The sequence below is a fragment of the Salmo salar genome, chromosome ssa14 (assembly GCF_905237065.1).
Source record: "Salmo salar chromosome ssa14, Ssal_v3.1, whole genome shotgun sequence".
Classification (NCBI taxonomy): Eukaryota; Metazoa; Chordata; class Actinopteri; order Salmoniformes; family Salmonidae; genus Salmo; species Salmo salar.
The window spans coordinates 31,495,967-31,516,053 of NC_059455.1; the positions used below are offsets into that span (position 1 = coordinate 31,495,967).

Sequence of the window (20,087 nt, forward strand, 5' to 3'; positions counted from 1 at the left end):
CGTTAAAATTAAGTGACGTCAAATTGTGTTTTGTTGACATATGTTTGTGAAACACAAAACAGTGGAAGCCCACGAATGATCTCTAGCTATTTATCTGGCCAGCTACTGTTAGTTAGGTTGTTATCAACCCTTAATAGCTATTAGTTAAATATATAATATTGGTTATTCCAATAGCTCGACAAATAACGTTGAAGTCCAGGCCACTTGAATTTAGAATTCTGCGAATGGACCGTGAAGGGAACAATAACGTTAATAGCATTACATCAAGGCAAGGATAAACGAGTAACGTTAACTGACTGGCAAGCAAGAAAATAAGCTGATCGAGGTAAGAACAGTTAGCTACCTTGCTAGATAGTTAGCTACTTGGTAGTTTGTTGCTGCCTTTGTTGGTGTTAGGTAACGTTAACCATTCAACGTCACATTGTAATGCTACGTATCTAACTAACGTTAACTAGCGTAATAGCTACAGTAGCAAACTATCCCCAGCTGTCTGCTTTCGCTTTAGCGAATGTTTGCTAGCTGTAAAATGACTGGTTGGTTGTTGACAACAAGTAACCAACATAACCCAATATTTAATAAATCTAACTAACATTAGATATGTAACGTTATGTCTATTTCTGTTAGCTAGCCAACGTTACCTGTCACACTGTCGTGAACACGACTGCTAGCTAACGTTAGCAAGTTAGATTCCAAGAAAGGCAAGAATGCATAGAAGACCAGATATTTTAAACCTAACGTTACACTTACTTGGTTATCTATCTGAATGTTGTTGACAGCTCATCTTGCTATGAATTGTCTCACACAGCTGACATCTATGTAGTGTGTGTTCACTGTGTCTGACACTCGTCGTTGATGAATGCTGCTCTTTTTCAATCCACACCACAATAACACTGTGTGTGTTCCCAACTTGCCTATTGGAGGAGGTACAGGGGAGAATGTGAAGGACAATGGCGAACTTTGAAGCTTACCAGGAGTACCAGCGGATTGATGACTTTGAGGAGGACTCACCTCCCGGGGAGGAGGACCTATTAGTGCATGTGCCAGAGGGCCTGAGTGGTACTGTACTGGTTATATTATAACGTAATATATATTGTCCTATCAGGGATAGACATAAAGGCTATGTTATGGTATAATATGATTTGGTGTGATAATGTGATTCCTTGTAATGACACAGTACTACTATTTCCTATACGCCCAGGCTCGAGATTAACTTAAAGTTGTTGTTTTCTTCAAATCATACCTGATTACTACTGTTATTGCTGTTTTGTTGAACAAAAGTAATGGTTTCATTAAGTCTCAATGTTACTTTTATTCCCAACCCTAATTTGCAGACTCATGGCACCATATCAAGAATCTGGACAACTTCTTTACAAGAATATCCTTTTAAGACATTTGTGATAAACATGTTTCTCTGGCAATATACAGTACCAGTCAAACGTTTGAACATTCAAGGGTTTTTCTTTATTTCATTTTTTTTTTACATTGTAGAATAATAGTGAAGAGATCAAAACTATGAAACGACACATGGAATACTGTAGTAACCAAAAAAGTGCGAAACAAATCAAAATATATTTTAGATTCTTCAAAGTAGCCACCCTTTACCTTGATTACAGGTATGCACACAATTGGTGTTCTCTCAGCCTGCTTCACCTGGAATGCTTTTCCAACGGTCTTGTTCCCACATACTTGTTGGCTGCTTTTCCTTCACTCTGCGGTCCAACTCATCCCAAACCATCTCAGTTGGGTTGAGGTCGGGTGATTGTGGAGGCCAGGTCATCTGATGCAGTGTAACAGTTTAGCTTCCATCCCTTTCCTTGCTCCTACCTGGGCTCTGCACACATCGACAACAGCCACCCTCGAAGCATCGTTACCCATCGCTCCACAAAAGCCGCGGCCCTTGCAGAGCAAGGGGAACAACTACTTCAAGGTCTCAGAGCGAGTGACGTCACCAATTGAAACGCTATTAGCATACACCCCGCTAACTAGCTAGCCATTTCACATCGGTTACAGCAGCACTCCATCACTCTCCTTCTTGGTCAAATAGCCCTTACACAGCGGGGAGATGTGTTGGGTCATTGTCCTGTTGAAAAATAAATGATAGGCCTACTAAGTGTAAACCAGATGGGATGGTGTATCGCTGCAGAATGCTATGGTAGCCATGCTGGTTACGTGTGCCTTGAATTCTAAATAAGTTGCAGACAGTGTCACCAACAAAGCACCATCACACCTCCTCCTCCATGCTTCACGGTGGTAACCACACATGTGGAGATCGTCCGTTCACCTACTCCGCATCTCACAAAGACATGGCGGTTGGAACCAAAATTCTCAAATTTGGACTCATCAGACCAAAGGACAGATTTCCAATGGTCTAATGTCCATTGCTTGTGTTTCTTGGCCCAAGCAAGTCTCTTCATCTTATTGGTGTCCTTTAGTAGTGGTTTCTTCACAGCAATTTGACCATGAAGGCCTGATTCAAGCAGTCTCCTCTGAACAGTTGATGTTGAGATGTGTCTGTTACTTGAACTTTGTCAAGCATTTATTTGGACTGCAATTTCTGAGGCTGGTAACTCTAATGAACTTATCTTCCACAGAAGAGGTAACTCTGGGTGTTCCTTTCCTGTGGCGGTCCTCATGAGAGCCAGTTTCACAGCGCTTGATGATTTTTGCGACTGCACTTGAGAAACTTTGAAAGTTCTTGACATTTTACGTATTGACATACCTTCATGTCTTAAAGTAATGATGGACTGTCATTTCTCTTTGCTTATTTGAGCTGTTATTGCCCTAATATGGACTTGGTCTTTTACCAAATAGGGCTATCTTCTGTATAACACCGCTAACTTGTCACAATACAACTGATTGGCTCAAACACATTAAGAAGTAAAGAAATTCCACAAATTAACTTTTAACAAGGCACACCTGTTAATTGAAACGCATTCCAGGTGACTACCTCATGAAGCTGGTTGAGAGAATGCCAAGAGTGTGCAAAGCTGTCATCAAGTCAAAGGGTACTTTGAAGAATCTTAAATATAAAATATATTTAGATTTTTTTGGTTACTACATGATTCCATATATGTTATGTCATAGTTTTGATGTCTTCACTATTATTCTACAATGTAGAAAATAGTAAAAATAAAGAAAAACCCTTGAATGAGTAGGTGTATCCAAATCTTTGACTGGTACTGTGTATTGTAGCTTATTGTTTTGGAAATATGCATTACTTTCAGTATGATGTTTAAAATTGCAGCTTTATCATGTCTGTTATCATTATTATCACCTAACAATCTCATTTAGAAAGGAGCAATTTTAAACACCGCTTTGACATTAATATGATTCTGACAGTACGATGTGGCTGTAAATAAATGCAGCTCATGATGCACAGTGACTTTAAATAAGAGACTTGCCTCAGGAGAACGACTTTCAATTATGTGTGTCCTTCCAGAATGTCCTCTGTACTTTAATGATATTGATGCCATACTGGTTCACTTTACGTTGCTTTGTTGTGGTTTTGTTTCTCTGTAATGGATGTATTAAGTCTACGTAAAAAAACCTACATCATGGTTATTATTTGATTAGCCATCAACGATTACTTCAAGAGTGGTTGTTTTGTAGGCTATGATAAAAAAAACACTTGACTCTGTTTTCCTTAACTCAAATTTCCACATCTATCAGTTTCATCAGAAAAATGGCTTTGCTTGTATGATGTTATCAGAGTTCTTTGAACTTTTGTAAGTATATCCATTTGTTTACAAACCTCATGTTAATGTAAGATTGTTTCAACTTTTAAGACAATATTCAAAGTTTATATCGGCTAATGTTTAACCCCAACATCTCAAACTCCTTATTGCAGTCAGTTCCTGTTTGTGGTCACTTTCACAACATTCCTCTTCAACTGTGTGGAGTATGATATACTGTTTGCCAACCGGGCAGTGAACCACACAGGACCTAGCCAGAACCCCCTGGACAGAAACAAGGTCTCTCTGCCTGATGCCATCCTACCAAGCCAGCAGTGCACTGAGAGGTAGGTCAATCAACATTGGCTTAATAGGTGGATTGGTAGCCTATATAGGCATGTGTAGTTGAGGTAGAAATACTTGTCATTGTTGCCAGTTCAGGTTTATTGTTTTTGTACATGATCCCTCAGAAACAAATCTGAGTCCTTGACTGCAAAGGTAATTTTGGGTGGTTTTCTGACGTACCCCTTGTCTTACCACTAAAACGCCTCTTCCCCCATGTGACCTACTTGTTATGTGTATTTACTGACATGTATGTGTAACTGTTAGATGCACACACACACACTACTTGTTAATGTTTTTACATGTATGTCAATTGTAAAGTGTTTTGTCTTTAATGTCTTATTCATTTTATGTCGAACCCCAGTAAGACTAGCTGTCACTAATGGGGATCGCAAAATCACTGCCAATGCCAGAATGTAAATCCATCTTCATGACATTGGGTATTTTATTCTCTTGTGACTAGACAGAATTATACTAGGGTATACATCTCAGAGCCTGCAGAACTTCATCAGGCCTGAAAAGGGGATTTCCAGCTAAATGTAATGATGACCTGTAATTCTGAGGCTAATGTTTGCTTATTGGGTTGTGTCAGATGAGGTTTTACTGTAAGACATGCTCACATTCATAGAGATACGCTGTGGAGCGCAGAGCTCTGGCCTACTTTCACATTGCCTGTGGGTTATACTTCCACTCAGAACATTATGATGAAGAAATCATTTTCTTGTTTATTAGAGATGCTAATTGCGATATGAGCTCTTTTGAGTGGCGAAGTCTTATCATTGTCATTTCCTATTATCTAATTGGAAATTAGATAATTAATTTGGAGTGCTATTGGCATGTACGTCTAATTGTGTTCAATGGACTGAGGGAAGGCTGCTGTTTTAATGAAATTTGATCCAAAGTTATTTTAGTTAGCCTTGTGTGCTGTGAACTAGGTGAACCCTTGTGTTGAAGAGCTTAGTTAGTTAGACCTACCGAGCAAAGGCTTTGGTAGTCATGACTTCTCTGTCAAAGACAAATCTGAAATATAAATTAAGTTCCCTGCAACTACATTTGAATAGTTTATTTCAAAATACTAAATCATCCGCATAGCCTCGGCCTAAAACACTTGGAAACACGAGGCAAGTTGCAACACCGTCAGCCTGTAGTTGATGACAGGTTCTTGAAGCAGGTTATTTGTGTATCAGTGCACTGTGTTCAGAGTAATACCAGGGAAAACAATGTAATGGATAGCCCCTACATGGTAAGTCTCACACAGGGACAGCTCACTGAGTAGCTGAAAGGAGTCACTCTTGAGGTCTGGGCAGGCAGTCTGTGGACCCCATGACACACCCAAGCTCTGCTGCGAGACCCAGTCCCCTCCACCACAGCCACATTTCTTTCCAAGATGGATAAACAAGCTTTCCTGTTTTCATCTCATTAATCTGGTTCTGCACACAATCACAATCATAGGCTCCCCCCCCGAATCCCTTCTCTAAGAACCCTCCATGACTGAATGGGTGTTTAGACGGAAGATGATGACACACCACTGCTAGGAATTCTAATCGAGGAACAGTATGTCCCATCATTTAAAACCACAGACTTTGCCTGCTCTCCTAACTCCTCCCTATTTTACCATTTGAGTTGGTCTGGAAATGAAAAGATGTCACACAAATCCGGAAGTAGCCTAACTTTGTCACGTTGTTTGTTTTTAGTTTTTTTATTTCCAAATTAAACTCCTGAATGTATGTTTATGTTCATTGTTCATTCTCCTGAATATGTTTACCAGGGTGGTTACCTAGATCAGGGGTTCCCAAACTTCCAGCATTAGGGAACACCCCCCCACTAATGATGCACTACCCAATTTTTTAATTGCACCTTGTGCATTCTACTATTTAAACTTTCAAGAGTAAGTTGAAAAGTGAACTAAGTTTCTTTAAAAAAAAAAAAATTGGAGTTTAGGAACTACTGAGCTAGATCATAACCTGTGTGTGACTTGTTCTGTGTTTTGAAATGACATGGGATACTTAAAAGTTTACCAGCTGATTCTCAGCAGCTCTCTGAAACGCAGGAGAGACAACGTTAGTTGGACATAACCAAGCCACCCACCCACCTTAAACAGGAGTTAATTTACCTAAGATACCTCTCAGGCCCAACAACATACATTACAACATAAGGTTGGTTCAGGTCACGTGTGAGGAGTCTTAAACTAACAGATTTTTAAGGCTCCTTTACTCTCATTTGTAGATAGTTAGTTATGGTCATACATCAATGGTGGATATAAATAATTTTGACCTTCTATGCATGGCCTGCATCATCATCCAAAGGGGTATAGTAGTAGGTGCCAGGTGCACCTGTTTGACTGTGTCAAGAACTGCAATGCTGCTGGGTTTTTCACGCTCAACAGTTTCCCTTGTGTATCAGGAATGGTCCATCACCCAAAGGACATCCAGCCAACTTGACACAACTGTGAGAAGCATTGGAGTCAACATGGGCCAGCATCCCTGTGGGACGCTTTCAACACCTTGTAGAGTCCATGCCCTGACGAATTGAGGCTGTTCTGAGGGCAAAGGGGGTGCAACTCAATATTAGGAAGGTGTTCCTAATGTTTTATACCCTCTATACACATGCATTCATTGAAATCAACCTCTAATGTCAAACAGAGAATAAAAATATGAATTATTTCATCCCTTCTTTTCCCCAGGATCCAGGAGAACAGTTGGATCATCTTCCTGCTCATCATGGCGACCATCTTCTGGGTCTACCGGATGATCAAGGTCTTCTGCAACATCCTCAGCTACTGGGAGATACGCCAGTTCTACATCAAAGCACTGAAGATCAGCATGGTAAGGCTTTTTTTATGTCCACTGGACATAAGGGGTTGACATTTTTATGTCAACCCCAACATTTTATGTCAACCCCTTAAAGGTTTCAGGGACCAGGAATAACACATTAAGGGATAATTGTATTTTACTTTTGATCCTAGAGTCTCATGAAACAGTGGTATGCCGATTATTTTTTATTTATTTATTTTATTTTTTCAGACCGTTTTAGCTTACTGTAGTTGTCAGTTTCCTTGGAATCCATTGGTTTCAAAATATATAAAGAAAAACGTTTGTTATACCCACCCAGCTTACCTGTAAGTAGGTGTCCCTCATATCAGGGTACAAAGTCTGAACACCTTTGACCTCTCCCCTTTCCAGGACGAGCTGTGTAACTTCACATGGCAGGAGGTCCAGGACCGTCTGATCAGCCTGCAGCGGGAGCAGCAGATGTGTATCCACAAGAAGGAGCTAACTGAGCTGGACATCTACCACCGCATCCTGCGATTCAAGAACTACATGGTGGCCATGGTCAATAAGTCCCTGTTACCTGTACAGCTTCAGCTCCCCCTTCTGGGAAACCTGGTGTTCCTCACCCAGGGCCTCAAGTACAACTTTGAGCTGATTCTCTTCTGGGGTCCGGGGTCGCTGTTCCAGAACAAATGGAACCTGCACCCTAAGTACAAGCGAGCAGGGAACCGTCTGGAGCTGGCTCAGCAGCTGAGCCGGGTCATTCTTCTACTAGGCGTGGCCAACCTGCTCCTCTGCCCCTTCATCCTGGTGTGGCAGGTGCTCTACGCCTTCTTCAGCTACACCGAGGTCATCAGGAGGGAGCCAGGGAGTCTGGGAGCACGCCGCTGGTCTATGTTCGGCCGCCTCTACCTGCGCCACTTCAATGAGCTGGACCACGAGCTGCACGGCAGGCTAGGCCGCGGCTACAAGCCCATCTCCAAGTACATGAACTCGTTCACCTCGCCGCTCCTCACCGTGCTGGCCAAGAACGTGGCGTTCTTCTCGGGCTCGGTGCTGGCCGTGCTCATCGCACTGACCGTATATGATGAGGATGTCTTGACCGTGCAGCACATCCTGACCGCCATCACCGTGCTGGGAGTGGTTATCACCATCACCAGGTAAGCCACGGGACAGGGGGAATGGTGACCTCTCGGGACCTCTCTTGCAGTGATTTGTGGCTGTGTATCATTTGAAAAAGTCGTTCCTTACCCCTTCCCATTGCAGAGTTGGTATGCAACAGCTCCACCTAGATTCCACCATATTGTTGTCACCCCACCAGTTCTAACAGACAGTAATGAGCGAGGGAGCAGAAGGGAACGTCTTTGTTAGAGAACATTTCAGCCTATGTTAAACCCCCAGACATACCAGTCTGTCCATAATCCATATAATATGTTGTGTTAAATGTTGTGTGAAATAGAGAGATGATGTCTGTGAATATGCCCTCCTCCTAGGTCCTTCATCCCAGACGAACACATGGTGTGGTGCCCGGAGCAGCTGCTGCAGTGTGTGCTGGCTCACATCCACTACATGCCAGACCACTGGAGGGGCAACGCCAACAAGAGCGAGACCCGGGACGAGGTGGCACAGCTGTTTCAGTACAAAGCGGTGGGTGAGAAGGGCCAGACAGTAAATAGAGACTGCTCATTGGCTGCAGCTTAGATAGAATGGAACTACTCAACTATTCAGAGTGTACAAAATATTAGGAACACCTTCCTAATATTGAGTTGCACCCCTTTTGCACTCAGAACATCCTCAATTCGTCGAGGCATGGACTACAAGATGTCGAAAGCATTCCACAGGGATGCTGGCCCATGTTGACTCCAATGCTTCCCACAATTGTCAAGTTGGCTGGATGTCCTTTGGGTGGTGGACCATTTTTGGTTCACATGGGAAACTGTTGAGCGTGAAAAACCCAGCAGCGTTGCAGTTCTTGACACAAACAGGTGCCTGGCACCTACTACCATACACCGTTCAAAGGCACTTAAATATTTTGTCTTACCCATTCACCTTCTGAATGGCACTAATACACAATCCATGTCTCAATTGTCTCAATGCTTAAAAATCCTTCTTTAACCTGCCTCCTCCCCTTCATATACACTGATTGAAGTGGATTTAACAAGTGACATCTATAAGGTATCATAGCTTTCACCTGGATTCAGCTGGTCAGTGTATGACTTTATGACATACGATCTGAAATTGAAATGCTCTTGTAACTAGGGCTGTTGCGGTGGGCGTATTACCGCCACACTGGCGGTCATGAGTCATGAAGGCAGTCAAATTCCACATGACCGTTTAGTCACGGTAATTAGGCTTCTCCAAGCTCTGATTCTGCTGCTGGTCATTAGTAGCCTACCAAACTTGCTAACTGTCACTCTGACATCAATGCAAATGTAATCAAAAATCTAATCAAACACTTCATGATAGCTCATTAGCTCATGTTACGCAACATTTCCATAGGCTATGCAATTGTGGAAGAAAACAGTGATGGCCGCTATTAAAAAATAGGAGGATCCAATTAGCTTTCTATAGGCTAAGCCTACTATATTTATTTCTCAACTTTCCTAATATTAAGCTCATTGCTTCTCTTTACAACTGGAGTACAGCCTACCTGGCTGGCATGAAAATGAACCATGTGAAAAAGTGTCCTCCATTCGCTATTTAAGTACGTAGATGACATGTCTTTTTTCCCGCTGCCCTGTTTCGATACAGGTGCATGATAATGGTCTATTCTAAATCAAAACAAATGTCACACATATATTATTTAGTATACACTACTGGTCAAATATTTTAGAACACCCACTCATTCAAGGGTTTTTCTTTTTACTATTTTCTATATTGTAGAATAATTGTGAAGACATCAAAACTATGAAATAACACATGGAATTATGTAGTAATCAAAAAAGTGTTACACAAATCAAAATATATTTGAGATTCTTCTAGCCACCCTTTGCCTTTGACAGCTTTGCACACTCTTGGCATTCTCTCAACCAGCTTCACCTGGAATGCTTTTCCAACAGTCTTGAAGGTGTTCCCACATATGCTGAGCACTTGTTGGCTGCTTTTCCTTCACTCTGCAGTCCCACTCATCCCAAACCATTTCAATTTGGTTGAGGTCGGGGGATTGTGGAGGCCAGGTCATCTGATGCAGCACTCCATCATTCTCCTTCTTGGTAAAATAGCCTTTACACAGCCTGGAGGTGTGTTGGGTCATGGTCCTGTTGAAAAACAAGTGATAGTCCCACTATGCCCAAACCAGATGGGATGGTGTATCACTGCAGAATGCTGTGGTAGCCATGCTTGTTAACTGCCTTGAATGCTAAATAAATCAGACAGTGTCACCAGCAAAGCACCACCACACCGTAACACCTCCTCCTCCATGCTTTACAGTTGGAAATATACATGCAGAGATCGTCCATTCACCTACTCTGCGTCTCTCAAAGACACGGCGGTTGGAACCAAAATTCTCAAATTTGGACATTGGACCAAAGGAAATATTTCCACCGGTCTGCTCGTGTTTGTTGGTCCAAGCAAGTCTCTTTTTATTATTGGTGTCCTTTAGTAGTGGTTTCTTTGCAGCAATTTGACCATGAAGGCCTGATTCACACAGTCTCCTCTGAACAGTTGATGTTGAGATGTCTGTTTTTATTTAACCTTTATTTAACTAGGCAAGTCAAGTTAAGAACAAATTCTTATTTATAATGACAGCCTATACTGGCCAAACCCAGACGACGCTGGGCCAATTGTGCTCCGCCATATGGGACTCCCAATCACGGCTGGTTGTGATACAGCCTGGATTCGAACCAGGGTGTCTGTAGTGACGCCTCTAGCACTGAGATGCAGTGCCTTAGACCGCTGCGCCACTCGGGAGCTGTTACTTGTACTCTGTGAACCATTTATTGGGCTGCAATTTCTGAGGCTGGTAACTCTAATGAACGTATGCTCTGCAGCAGAGGTAACTCTGGGTCTTCTATTCCTGTGGCGGTCCCCATGAGAGCCAGTTTCATCATAGCGCTTGATGGTTTTTGCGACTGCACTTGAGGAAACTTAAAAAATTCTATAAATTTTCCCTATTGACCCTCATGTCTTAAAGTGATGTTGTTAGTAACAATGTTAGTAACAATTGAAAAAAGTAAGGGACCTAAACAGCTACCCTGGGGAATTCCTGATTCTAATTGGATTATATTTGATAGGCTTCCATAAAAGAAAACCCTCTGTGTTCTGTTAGACAAGTAACTCTTTATCCACATTATAGCAATGGGTGTAAAGCCATAACACACGTTTTTCCAGCAGCAGACTATGATCAATAATGTCAAAAGCTGCACTGAAGTCTAACAAGACAGCCCCCACAATCAGTTTATCATCAATTTATTAACAATCAGTGAATGACATAGGCTATGTGAAAATTCAAGTTAAGGGTGCAGATATCAAGTCTGAATACCATCAAATCCAGTATTGTCTGTCTTTGTGTCTGTGTCTCTGTGTCTGTCTGTTTAGCTGTTTATCCTGGAGGAGCTGCTTAGCCCCATCGTCACGCCCTTCATTCTCATCTTCCTCCTGAGGAACAAGTCCCTGGAGATCATTGACTTCTTCAGGAACTTCACTGTGGAGGTAGTTGGGGTCGGAGACATCTGCTCCTTCGCACAGATGGACATCCGTCGTCATGGAAACCCTCTGGTTAGTGCCTGTAATTTAGGGTATGGGAAAGGGACGTTGATATGGAAAGTATTGTCATTACTTTGTTGAAATGAAGACTCTCACTGCTGTTTTTAGGTCAGTGATCACCAGGTCATCGTTATTGCATCAGAAATTAATGTGAATGCGTCCTCTCCTGATATTAGTCACTTATGCATAGTTATTTTATATATTTTTTTGTTATTTACCCCCTTTTTCTCCATAATTTCATGATATCCAATTGCCATCCAATTACTATCTTGTCTCATCACTGCAACTCCCCAACGGGCTCAGGAGAGGCGAAGGTCGAGTTATGCTTCCTTCAAAACATGACCCGCCAAGCTGCGCTTCTTAACACCCGCTCGCTTAACCCGGAAGCCAGCTACACCAATGTGTCAGAGGAAACGCCTTTCAACTGACGACTGAAGTAAAACTGCAGGTGCCCGGCCTGCACAATGAGTCACTAGAGCGCAATGAGCCAAGTAAAGCCCCCCGGCCAAACCCTCCCCTCACCCGGACGACGCTGGGCCAGTTGTGCGCCGTCCTATGGGACTCCCGATCACGGCCGGTTGTGACACAACCTGGGATGGAACCCCAGGCTGTTGTGACGTCACAACACTGAGATGCAAAGGCTTAGACCGCTGCACCACTCAAAAGGCCGCATAGTACATTTTTTTCAATATTGCATTGTTCCAGTGAGTAATTGTCACACATTGTCTGTTTCAGTGGATGTCTGAGGGCCAGACGGAGGCGTCTGTGTACCAGCAGGCTGAGAACGGCAAGACTGAGCTGTCCCTGATGCACTTCACCATCAAGAACCCCCGTTGGCAGCCCCCCCAGGAGAGCTCAGTGTTCATCAGCCATCTGAAGGAGAAGGTGCACCAGGACGCCCAGGGAGGACCCCCTACCCAGCTGCTGCTCTCTGAGGCCCCGCTCTGCTCCTCACTGCTCTCCAACGGGTCCGGCAATGAAGTTAGTAACTACAGTAACTCCCCACTACACCCACATCCCCATCCAGCTAATTCATTGTCAGTCACAGTTAGTACACAGGTAGATATTTTCCTCAACACTATAATGGCAACCCGACTCTGCTAGTCATTCAACTGTTTCATCCAACAATGATGTCAATGTATTGCAATTTGACTAAGGTTTGTTATTGGATTACAGTATGTTGAGTTATATCTTGACAATTTGCTTGTGTACTGACCTCTGGGTTATGTTTTCCTGTCCAGCCTGACAACCTATTGGCAAGTGTCCTGGCCCACCCTGTGCTGACCGCGTCAGGCCTACCAGGCCGAGACCGCCGCTTCGTTCCTCCCAGCACGGCTGCCTCTGCCGCCGCCAGCGTCCTGGCCTCGCTATCCAGCTCCCACTCTCAGCTCCCCCACGCCAGCCGCTCCCGCTCGCATGTCCATCTGCCTTCCACCCACCCCGACAGCACCATGTACTGCAGTGACCGCACCATCATCGACAGGTAGGTAGACCGACACCATGCTCTGCAAACACACACTCTGCAAACACAACACTGTTGTCTAGGTTCATCCATAACGCAAAAGTGTTGATTGATTTGATACAGTACCTGCTTGTCGAAGGTGCATTATTGATTGAATATGAGGTTAGTTGATAGTCTGTGAATTAAGTGATTAATAACAATGTACTTAGATGTTTTTTTTTTGACTTGCTGATAATAGCTTGTTTTTATTTCCTCAGCATGTCAGCCAGTGATTCTCGAATGAAGAGCACTACATTGCTTTCAGAGTTTGCCTCGGCTGAGATGAGTCTCCATGCTATTTACATGCATGAGGTAGGTAACCTCGAAGAGGTGGCCTCAGGGTCCTTCTTTTCATTTACCTTTCTACACGCACACACACACCCCCCGAGCGTGTGACGTGTGTTCCACTCTGTCCCTAGGTCCACCAACAGAACTCGCTCCCCCACCAGAGGACATTCGGCCAGTGGCAGAACCCAGTGCCAATGAGAGAGCTAGGCAGCAACGCTGGTACGAAACAGTCATTCTGTTTTTACTTACGTAAGATCTTGGCTAACGTCAGATGGAGCGTGTTTGGTTGTTGATCGTTTTTAGCTTATGACATCCAGTTGACCAACTGTCTATGCTCCGACCCTCTATCTACGCAATCAGGTTCTCAGATGCACAGCGTCCACACAGCAGTCAGCCTGTCTAATATGCCCACCCCGCTGTGTCTGGGAGGCTGGACGGAGGAAGAGGAGGGGGATGCAGAGGAAGAGGAAATCCTCAACAGCGGGTCGACTCCTAAACAGGACTCTAGGAGTAGCTATTGAAGTGCCTTAAATAAATAGGTTTGTTCCATCACATCTCTAGATGTACATCTCAAATGTAGAGAATTATTGTGCCATCTAAACCGCTGTGAAATAGCTTTATAACCAAAAATATGAAATAGCTTTATAACCAAAAATATTTTTCAGCTGTTTCAAGCTGATGTACAAAACCGAAAGTAAAAAGAAGCAAAAATTAAACTTGTGGAGGGGAAACAGAAATATTGCACATATAATGGATCTACTGCTTATCAGACTTGCTTTCAGTGACTAAAATGTATATTTGAAAACAGTCGGGTCATACAGAATTACATTATGGACCTTTTAAAAATATATACACTGCTCAAAAAAATAAAGGGAACACTTAAACAACACAATGTAACTCCAAGTCAATCACACTTCTGTGAAATCAAACTGTCCACTTAGGAAGCAACACTGATTGACAATAAATTTCACATGCTGTTGTGCAAATGGAATAGACAACAGGTGGAAATTATAGGCAATTAGCAAGACACCCCCAATAAAGGAGTGGTTCTGCAGGTGGGGACCACAGACCACTTCTCAGTTCCTATGCTTCCTGGCTGATGTTTTGGTCACTTTTGAATGCTGGCGGTGCTTTCACTCTAGTGGTAGCATGAGACGGAGTCTACAACCCACACAAGTGGCTCAGGTAGTGCAGCTCATCCAGGATGGCACATCAAATGCGGGCTGTGGCAAGAAGGTTTGCTGTGTCTGTCAGCGTAGTGTCCAGAGCATGGAGACGCTACCAGGAGACAAGCCAGTACATCAGGAGATGTGGAGGAGGCCGTAGGAGGGCAACAACCCAGCAGCAGGACCGCTACCTCCGCCTTTGTGCAAGGAGGAGCAGGAGAAGCACTGCCGGAGCCCTGCAAAATGACCTCCAGCAGGCCACAAATGTGCATGTGTCTGCTCAAACGGTCAGAAACAGACTCCATGAGGGTGGTATGAGGGCCCGACGTCCACAGGTGGGGGTTGTGCTTACAGCCCAACACCGTGCAGGACGTTTGGCATTTGCCAGAGAACACCAAGATTGGCAAATTCGCCACTGGCGCCCTGTGCTCTTCACAGATGAAAGCAGGTTCACACTGAGCACGTGACAGACGTGACAGAGTCTGGAGACGCCGTGGAGAACGTTCTGCTGCCTGCAACATCCTCCAGCATGACCGGTTTGGCGGTGGGTCAGTCATGGTGTGGGTGGCATTTCTTTGGGGGGCCGCACAGCCCTCCATGAGGTAGCCTGACTGCCATTAGGTACCGAGATGAGATTGTGAGACCATATGCTTGTGAGACCATATGCTGGTGCGGTTGGCCCTGGGTTCCTCCTAATGCAAGACAATGCCAGACCTCATGTGGCTGGAGTGTGTCAGCAGTTCCTGCAAGAGGAAGGCATTGATGCTATGGACTGGCCCGCTCGTTCCCCAGACCTGAATCCAATTGAGCACATCTGGGACATCATGTCTCTCTCCATCCACCAATGCCACGTTGCACCACAGACTGTCCAGGAGTTGGCGGATGCTTTAGTCCAGGTCTGTGAGGAGATCCCTCAGGAGACCATCCGCCACCTCATCAGGAGCATGCCCAGGCGCTGTAGGGAGGTCATACAGGCACGTGGAGGCCACACACACTACTGAGCCTCATTTTGACTTGTTTTAAGGACATTACATCAAAGTTGGATCAGCCTGTAGTGTGGTTTTCCACTTTAATTTTGAGTGTGACTCCAAATCCAGACCTCCATGGGTTGATAAATTGGACTTCCATTGATTATTTTTGTGTGATTTTGTTGTCAGCACATTCAACTATGTAAAGAAAAAAGTATTTAATAAGATTATTTATTTCCTTCAGATCTAGGATGTGTTGTTTAAGTGTTCCCTTTATTTTTTTGAGCAGTATATATATCCCTCAAGGGATGTGTGGCTGACTGTCTTTTCTCTTCTTTTGCAGTGTTTACACTTTCCTTTCTGGATGAACATTGTGGCCTTAGATGATCTTTTTGGAGTATAGGATAGATAGGACCTTTATGACGTCACACAGCACAGGCAGCTGGGGAACTCATTGGATAACCACTGTCTCCATGCCTCTCCTCCTATCATATCAAGAGGTGTTGTCGTCAGGGAAACCAACTGTATGTCTTCCGTCCCTCTCTCCATGTCATTGTTTTGTTATAGACTGTATTTACATAGCTCATAGAGGTGTGTGTGTGTGTGTGTGTGTGTGCGTGTGCGTGTGTGCGTGCGTGCGTGCGTGCGTTGGGACTCTGGGAAAGAGTGGCATGCACAGCTAGGACACTTGCAGGGCAGGCTTGAGCATGGTACGTAGCAAAACCTGTCACACTTTTGTTACGTATTCATGTTTTTTATATATATATATATATATATATATATATATATATATAGATATATATGTGTGTATGTGTTTGATTTGTGCATTTGGGAGGTTTACAATGTGGGTCTGGGTTCACTTTCTCATGGTGGAAATGGTGTCTTTCCTGGTGCTGAAGAGTGAAGGTGTATCATACTAGCTGCCTGACCATTTTCACTACATGAGGAAAGTTAAGTGCAAAATTCTACATTGGCGTATTTGGCCCTTACTTATTGCTTGACATTTGTAAATACACTTTAGCATCTTACCTCTATATGAATATTTAAGTTTTGTTGTTTTTAGTCCTTGGGGCAGTTTTAATCCTTGGGGGAGATGAAAAGTACTGAAAACAGTGACATGAAGCAGGCTGCAACTATACTACTGCTACTACAGATAGGACCCCACAAGAAAATCTGACAAAAGCCTACAGATGGGCTAGATTAATTAACCACAATTGTAAACTGGATAAAATCTAATTAAAAGCTGCTGTCTGATTTAAATGGGCCTAATATTATTCTCTTTCTTTAAAATCTTGGGTGACTCTAAGACAGGATTCAACATATAATAACTTGATTATTTTGTATCAAAGTATCTTCCATGTACAGTCTCCACTGGCAACAGGGGTGTTATACTTGACAAAGGTACATACATCAAGATTACATATTTGCCGAAGCAGTAACTACATTGTTGTGGGTAGGTATGAGAATAAGCAATGGAGGGTTGCATAATATGTACAGTAAATCAAGAAGTGTTGTTGTATACAATGATTTTGCATGTACTGCTCAACATTTTGTTTACGAATCACTTTCCCCTATGTACACACAAGTGAACTTTATTATTATTTTGCAATTTCAGCAATCAGATCTTGAGGGTTAAACCTGATGGTTTTCTGTTCTACCTGATAGTTAATTGCACTCACTTGGTGTCCCCGGTCTAAATTAGTCCCTGATTAGAGGGTACAATGAAACAATACAGTGGAACTAACTTTGAAATCCAGAGTTGAGATTGAGGGTTAGAGAGGATGATGTGAGCTGGCCAATCAGCGGTCTACTCACATTAATATTTTTAATGACCTGTTATACACCCACACCATTCTGTTGTTGGGGTATGCCAACACCATTCTGTTGTTGGGGTATGCCCACACCATTCTGTTGTTGGGTATGCCCACACCATTCCAACAGAGAATAGCATTCTTTTTTTAAAGAATTTTACATACTTCATTCAAAAAATGTGGAAGGAAAACAACTATTTCACTCATGTTGTAATGAATTATGTCATATTTCATAGAAATCTGGAAACTGGAGAGTTACTTTAATATATTTCATTTAGTATTTATTGTTGAAAAATTATCTTTATAGTAAATACATTCATACCAAATATGATTGGGATCTAATGTTAATAACTGAATGTCTTAACAGAAATCTTGAAGGTGCCCCATGTAAATCTAACTTGTTTTCCTTAATGTATGTCTCATACAACATTGAACAAAACTGATTTTTGGAATCTTTTTGTTAAATTGCCTTTGACAAAACATATTTGGATATGCAACTTTGACATGAAACAGTCCTTCATGCGTGGTTCAGCACCCCTTGCTGGTTTCATCAGTACAATACAACTCAAAGGAGAGCAAACTTGTCTGCATGTAAATGCTGAATGTAACCCAGCCATCATCCCTAGAAATAAGTGGCATGATGTATCATTGGTACTGTAGCCAGAATGGCTTATTGAAACATTACACAAAAGCTCCATTACTGCATCCATGTCCCACTGATACAATAACCTAGTCCACACCTATATGTATATCTCTGTATCCTCCACAACATTTTAGTCATTTAGCAGCTGCTCTTATCCAGAGCGACTTACAGTAGCGAGTGCATACATTTTTGTTCTGGTCCCTCGGTGGGAATCAAACCCACAACCCTGGCATTGCAAGCACCATGCTCTACCAACTGAGCCAAACAGGACCACTATTGTAAGACTTTAGAGAGTATATGTGTTTGACGACTTTTTCCCTTCATTTCGTTTTGTTCATTTGTGTTTTGAAGTGGTGTGGATGTAGACATCAACCCCACTATGCTAAGCTAACGTTGACTCAAAAAGTTTTGCACTGATTGAAAATAAAAATTATATTGATAGAGACCTGCATCAAACTAAATTTTAGATCAAGCCGAGGTCTCAAAGGAACAGTGAGTGGAACTCCCATCCTGAATGGCCTCTCTCACTGTATATATAATAACCATATGTAGGATTGTTATCATCCATAACGTGGGCCTATCACAGACCTGATTGTTGTTACCTCTGGTCAGCAAAGGTTCACCAATTAGTGGGAAATGTCTGTCAATGTTTTAAGTAACATTATAGGCCTAGTCAATGCCACATATGGTATTGCTGTTGGTGTTCCATTTGTTTTACTGATGTAATGATTTTTAGGGGAGACATGGTAGTTCATGAGTCTTGCCAGTTTCCGTAGCTAGATTGCACTGCCTCTCCCTATCTTTTTTTATTTTATTATTTTGCTTCTTTTTGAGCAGTGCCTTAGGGTTAGCTTTAGTTCTTATTAGAAACCATTGAAACCGTCAGAGCTAATTTTACTTTGTATTTTAGCAGCACATAATGTACAGTATTTCTTTTGGCAGGATTGTCATGTTTTGGCACCAAGTATACAGTGGGAATTGTATTCTAATATTGTTGGTGAGTCCTGTGTAACATTAACTACAACAGACTGATATTTGACATCAAAGTAGTCAAATGACTTTCACCTGATGACAGAATTAATCTGATCAAAGTGTTTCGTTCTGTACTGTCTGCCTCCACAGTCCAAAATAATCAGTTGGGGAGTGGAAATGTTCTATACCCTTTTCATTTATGTTTAATTATTATTTAATTCCATCCTTGAGGCTCCCCATTCAATATCATCGCTTCTTATCCACTACAAACCAGTCCCCCAAAAAACAAAAACATTTTGACTGGTACAAGGTGCTACGTTTTCATATTCTAGTGTTGAATAGATTTTGAGCCATCTATTCTTTGTTACTTAGGTTTGTTCTTTTTGTTTGTTTTGTTTAATTTAAGAAACACTAGCTGAGAATGAACAATGCCAAAATAACTTGTTTTCAGCAAAGCTTTATCATACACATTTTATTTGTTTTCTGTAACTGAATAGGCAAAGGAATTCTTATTGTGTGTATTTAATCATTGAAGTGTGTCCCAAGATCTAATGTACTTGATTTGAAATAAAAAATGTAATATACATTCTGTTCTAGGCATTTCTTGAGTTTCCTTGGCAATGTTTGCATTGGCACAAACTTTTCAAATAGTATTCCTGAACTGCCATGAAACATTTAATAAATAATGCATTGCACAGTCATTCTCTTTTTAAAATGTATTTTGCAGTTTATTAGTGTGATAAACAAACTGGACATAATTATTACTAGTTAACATTCAACAATTGGTATATAAGAATAGGTCTATAAATAATTTTAATTCAAACTAATTGCAAACAATTCAGAAGGTAAGAAAACAAAGCTATTGGCAGCATTTTAGAAAAAGAGCTAAATAAAAGTTGTTCACCCACCATAACTTGAAGTTCTTATTAAGTTTCTTTAACAGATCGGAGGAGTCATGGAGGTGCGATGGAGACACTTTTAGGGAGAACTCTTCTGCCCCCCCCTGGAACCTTTGCTGCCCACCTTTAAGCCTCAACTACTGCTTCTTTTTATCTGAATCTTTTGCTGCAATCATGAAAAATATGAATAAAAATGTTTAAAATATAATTAGATAATTGCAAGAAGTGCATGTTCACTTCAAGAAACATGAACTTCAAACAAATAATTAACATATGCATTTTTTGATTGAAGTGGAATTGTTCTGTCACTCACTCTTCATCATTGTGTCTTATAAACTTCCAGTGCTCAGT

At 42.2% G+C, this 20,087-nt stretch overlaps 1 protein-coding gene across 1 annotated transcript; it reads left to right on the top strand.

Moving 5' to 3' along the window:
* Nucleotides 1–19: 19 nt before the first annotated feature.
* On the top strand, nt 20–19,423 carry LOC106569346 (autophagy-related protein 9A). Its single transcript, XM_014140636.2, has 15 exons — nt 20–325; nt 921–1,056; nt 1,332–1,375; nt 3,661–3,725; nt 3,848–4,018; nt 6,697–6,838; nt 7,196–7,944; nt 8,278–8,431; nt 11,321–11,500; nt 12,224–12,469; nt 12,730–12,971; nt 13,208–13,301; nt 13,409–13,496; nt 13,638–13,816; nt 15,755–19,423. The coding sequence occupies exons 2-14, from the start codon at nt 948–950 to the stop codon at nt 13,796–13,798; spliced, it is 2,445 nt and encodes an 814-aa protein (XP_013996111.1). The 5' UTR covers nt 20–325; nt 921–947; the 3' UTR covers nt 13,799–13,816; nt 15,755–19,423.
* The last annotated feature ends 664 nt before the right edge of the window (nt 19,424–20,087 follow it).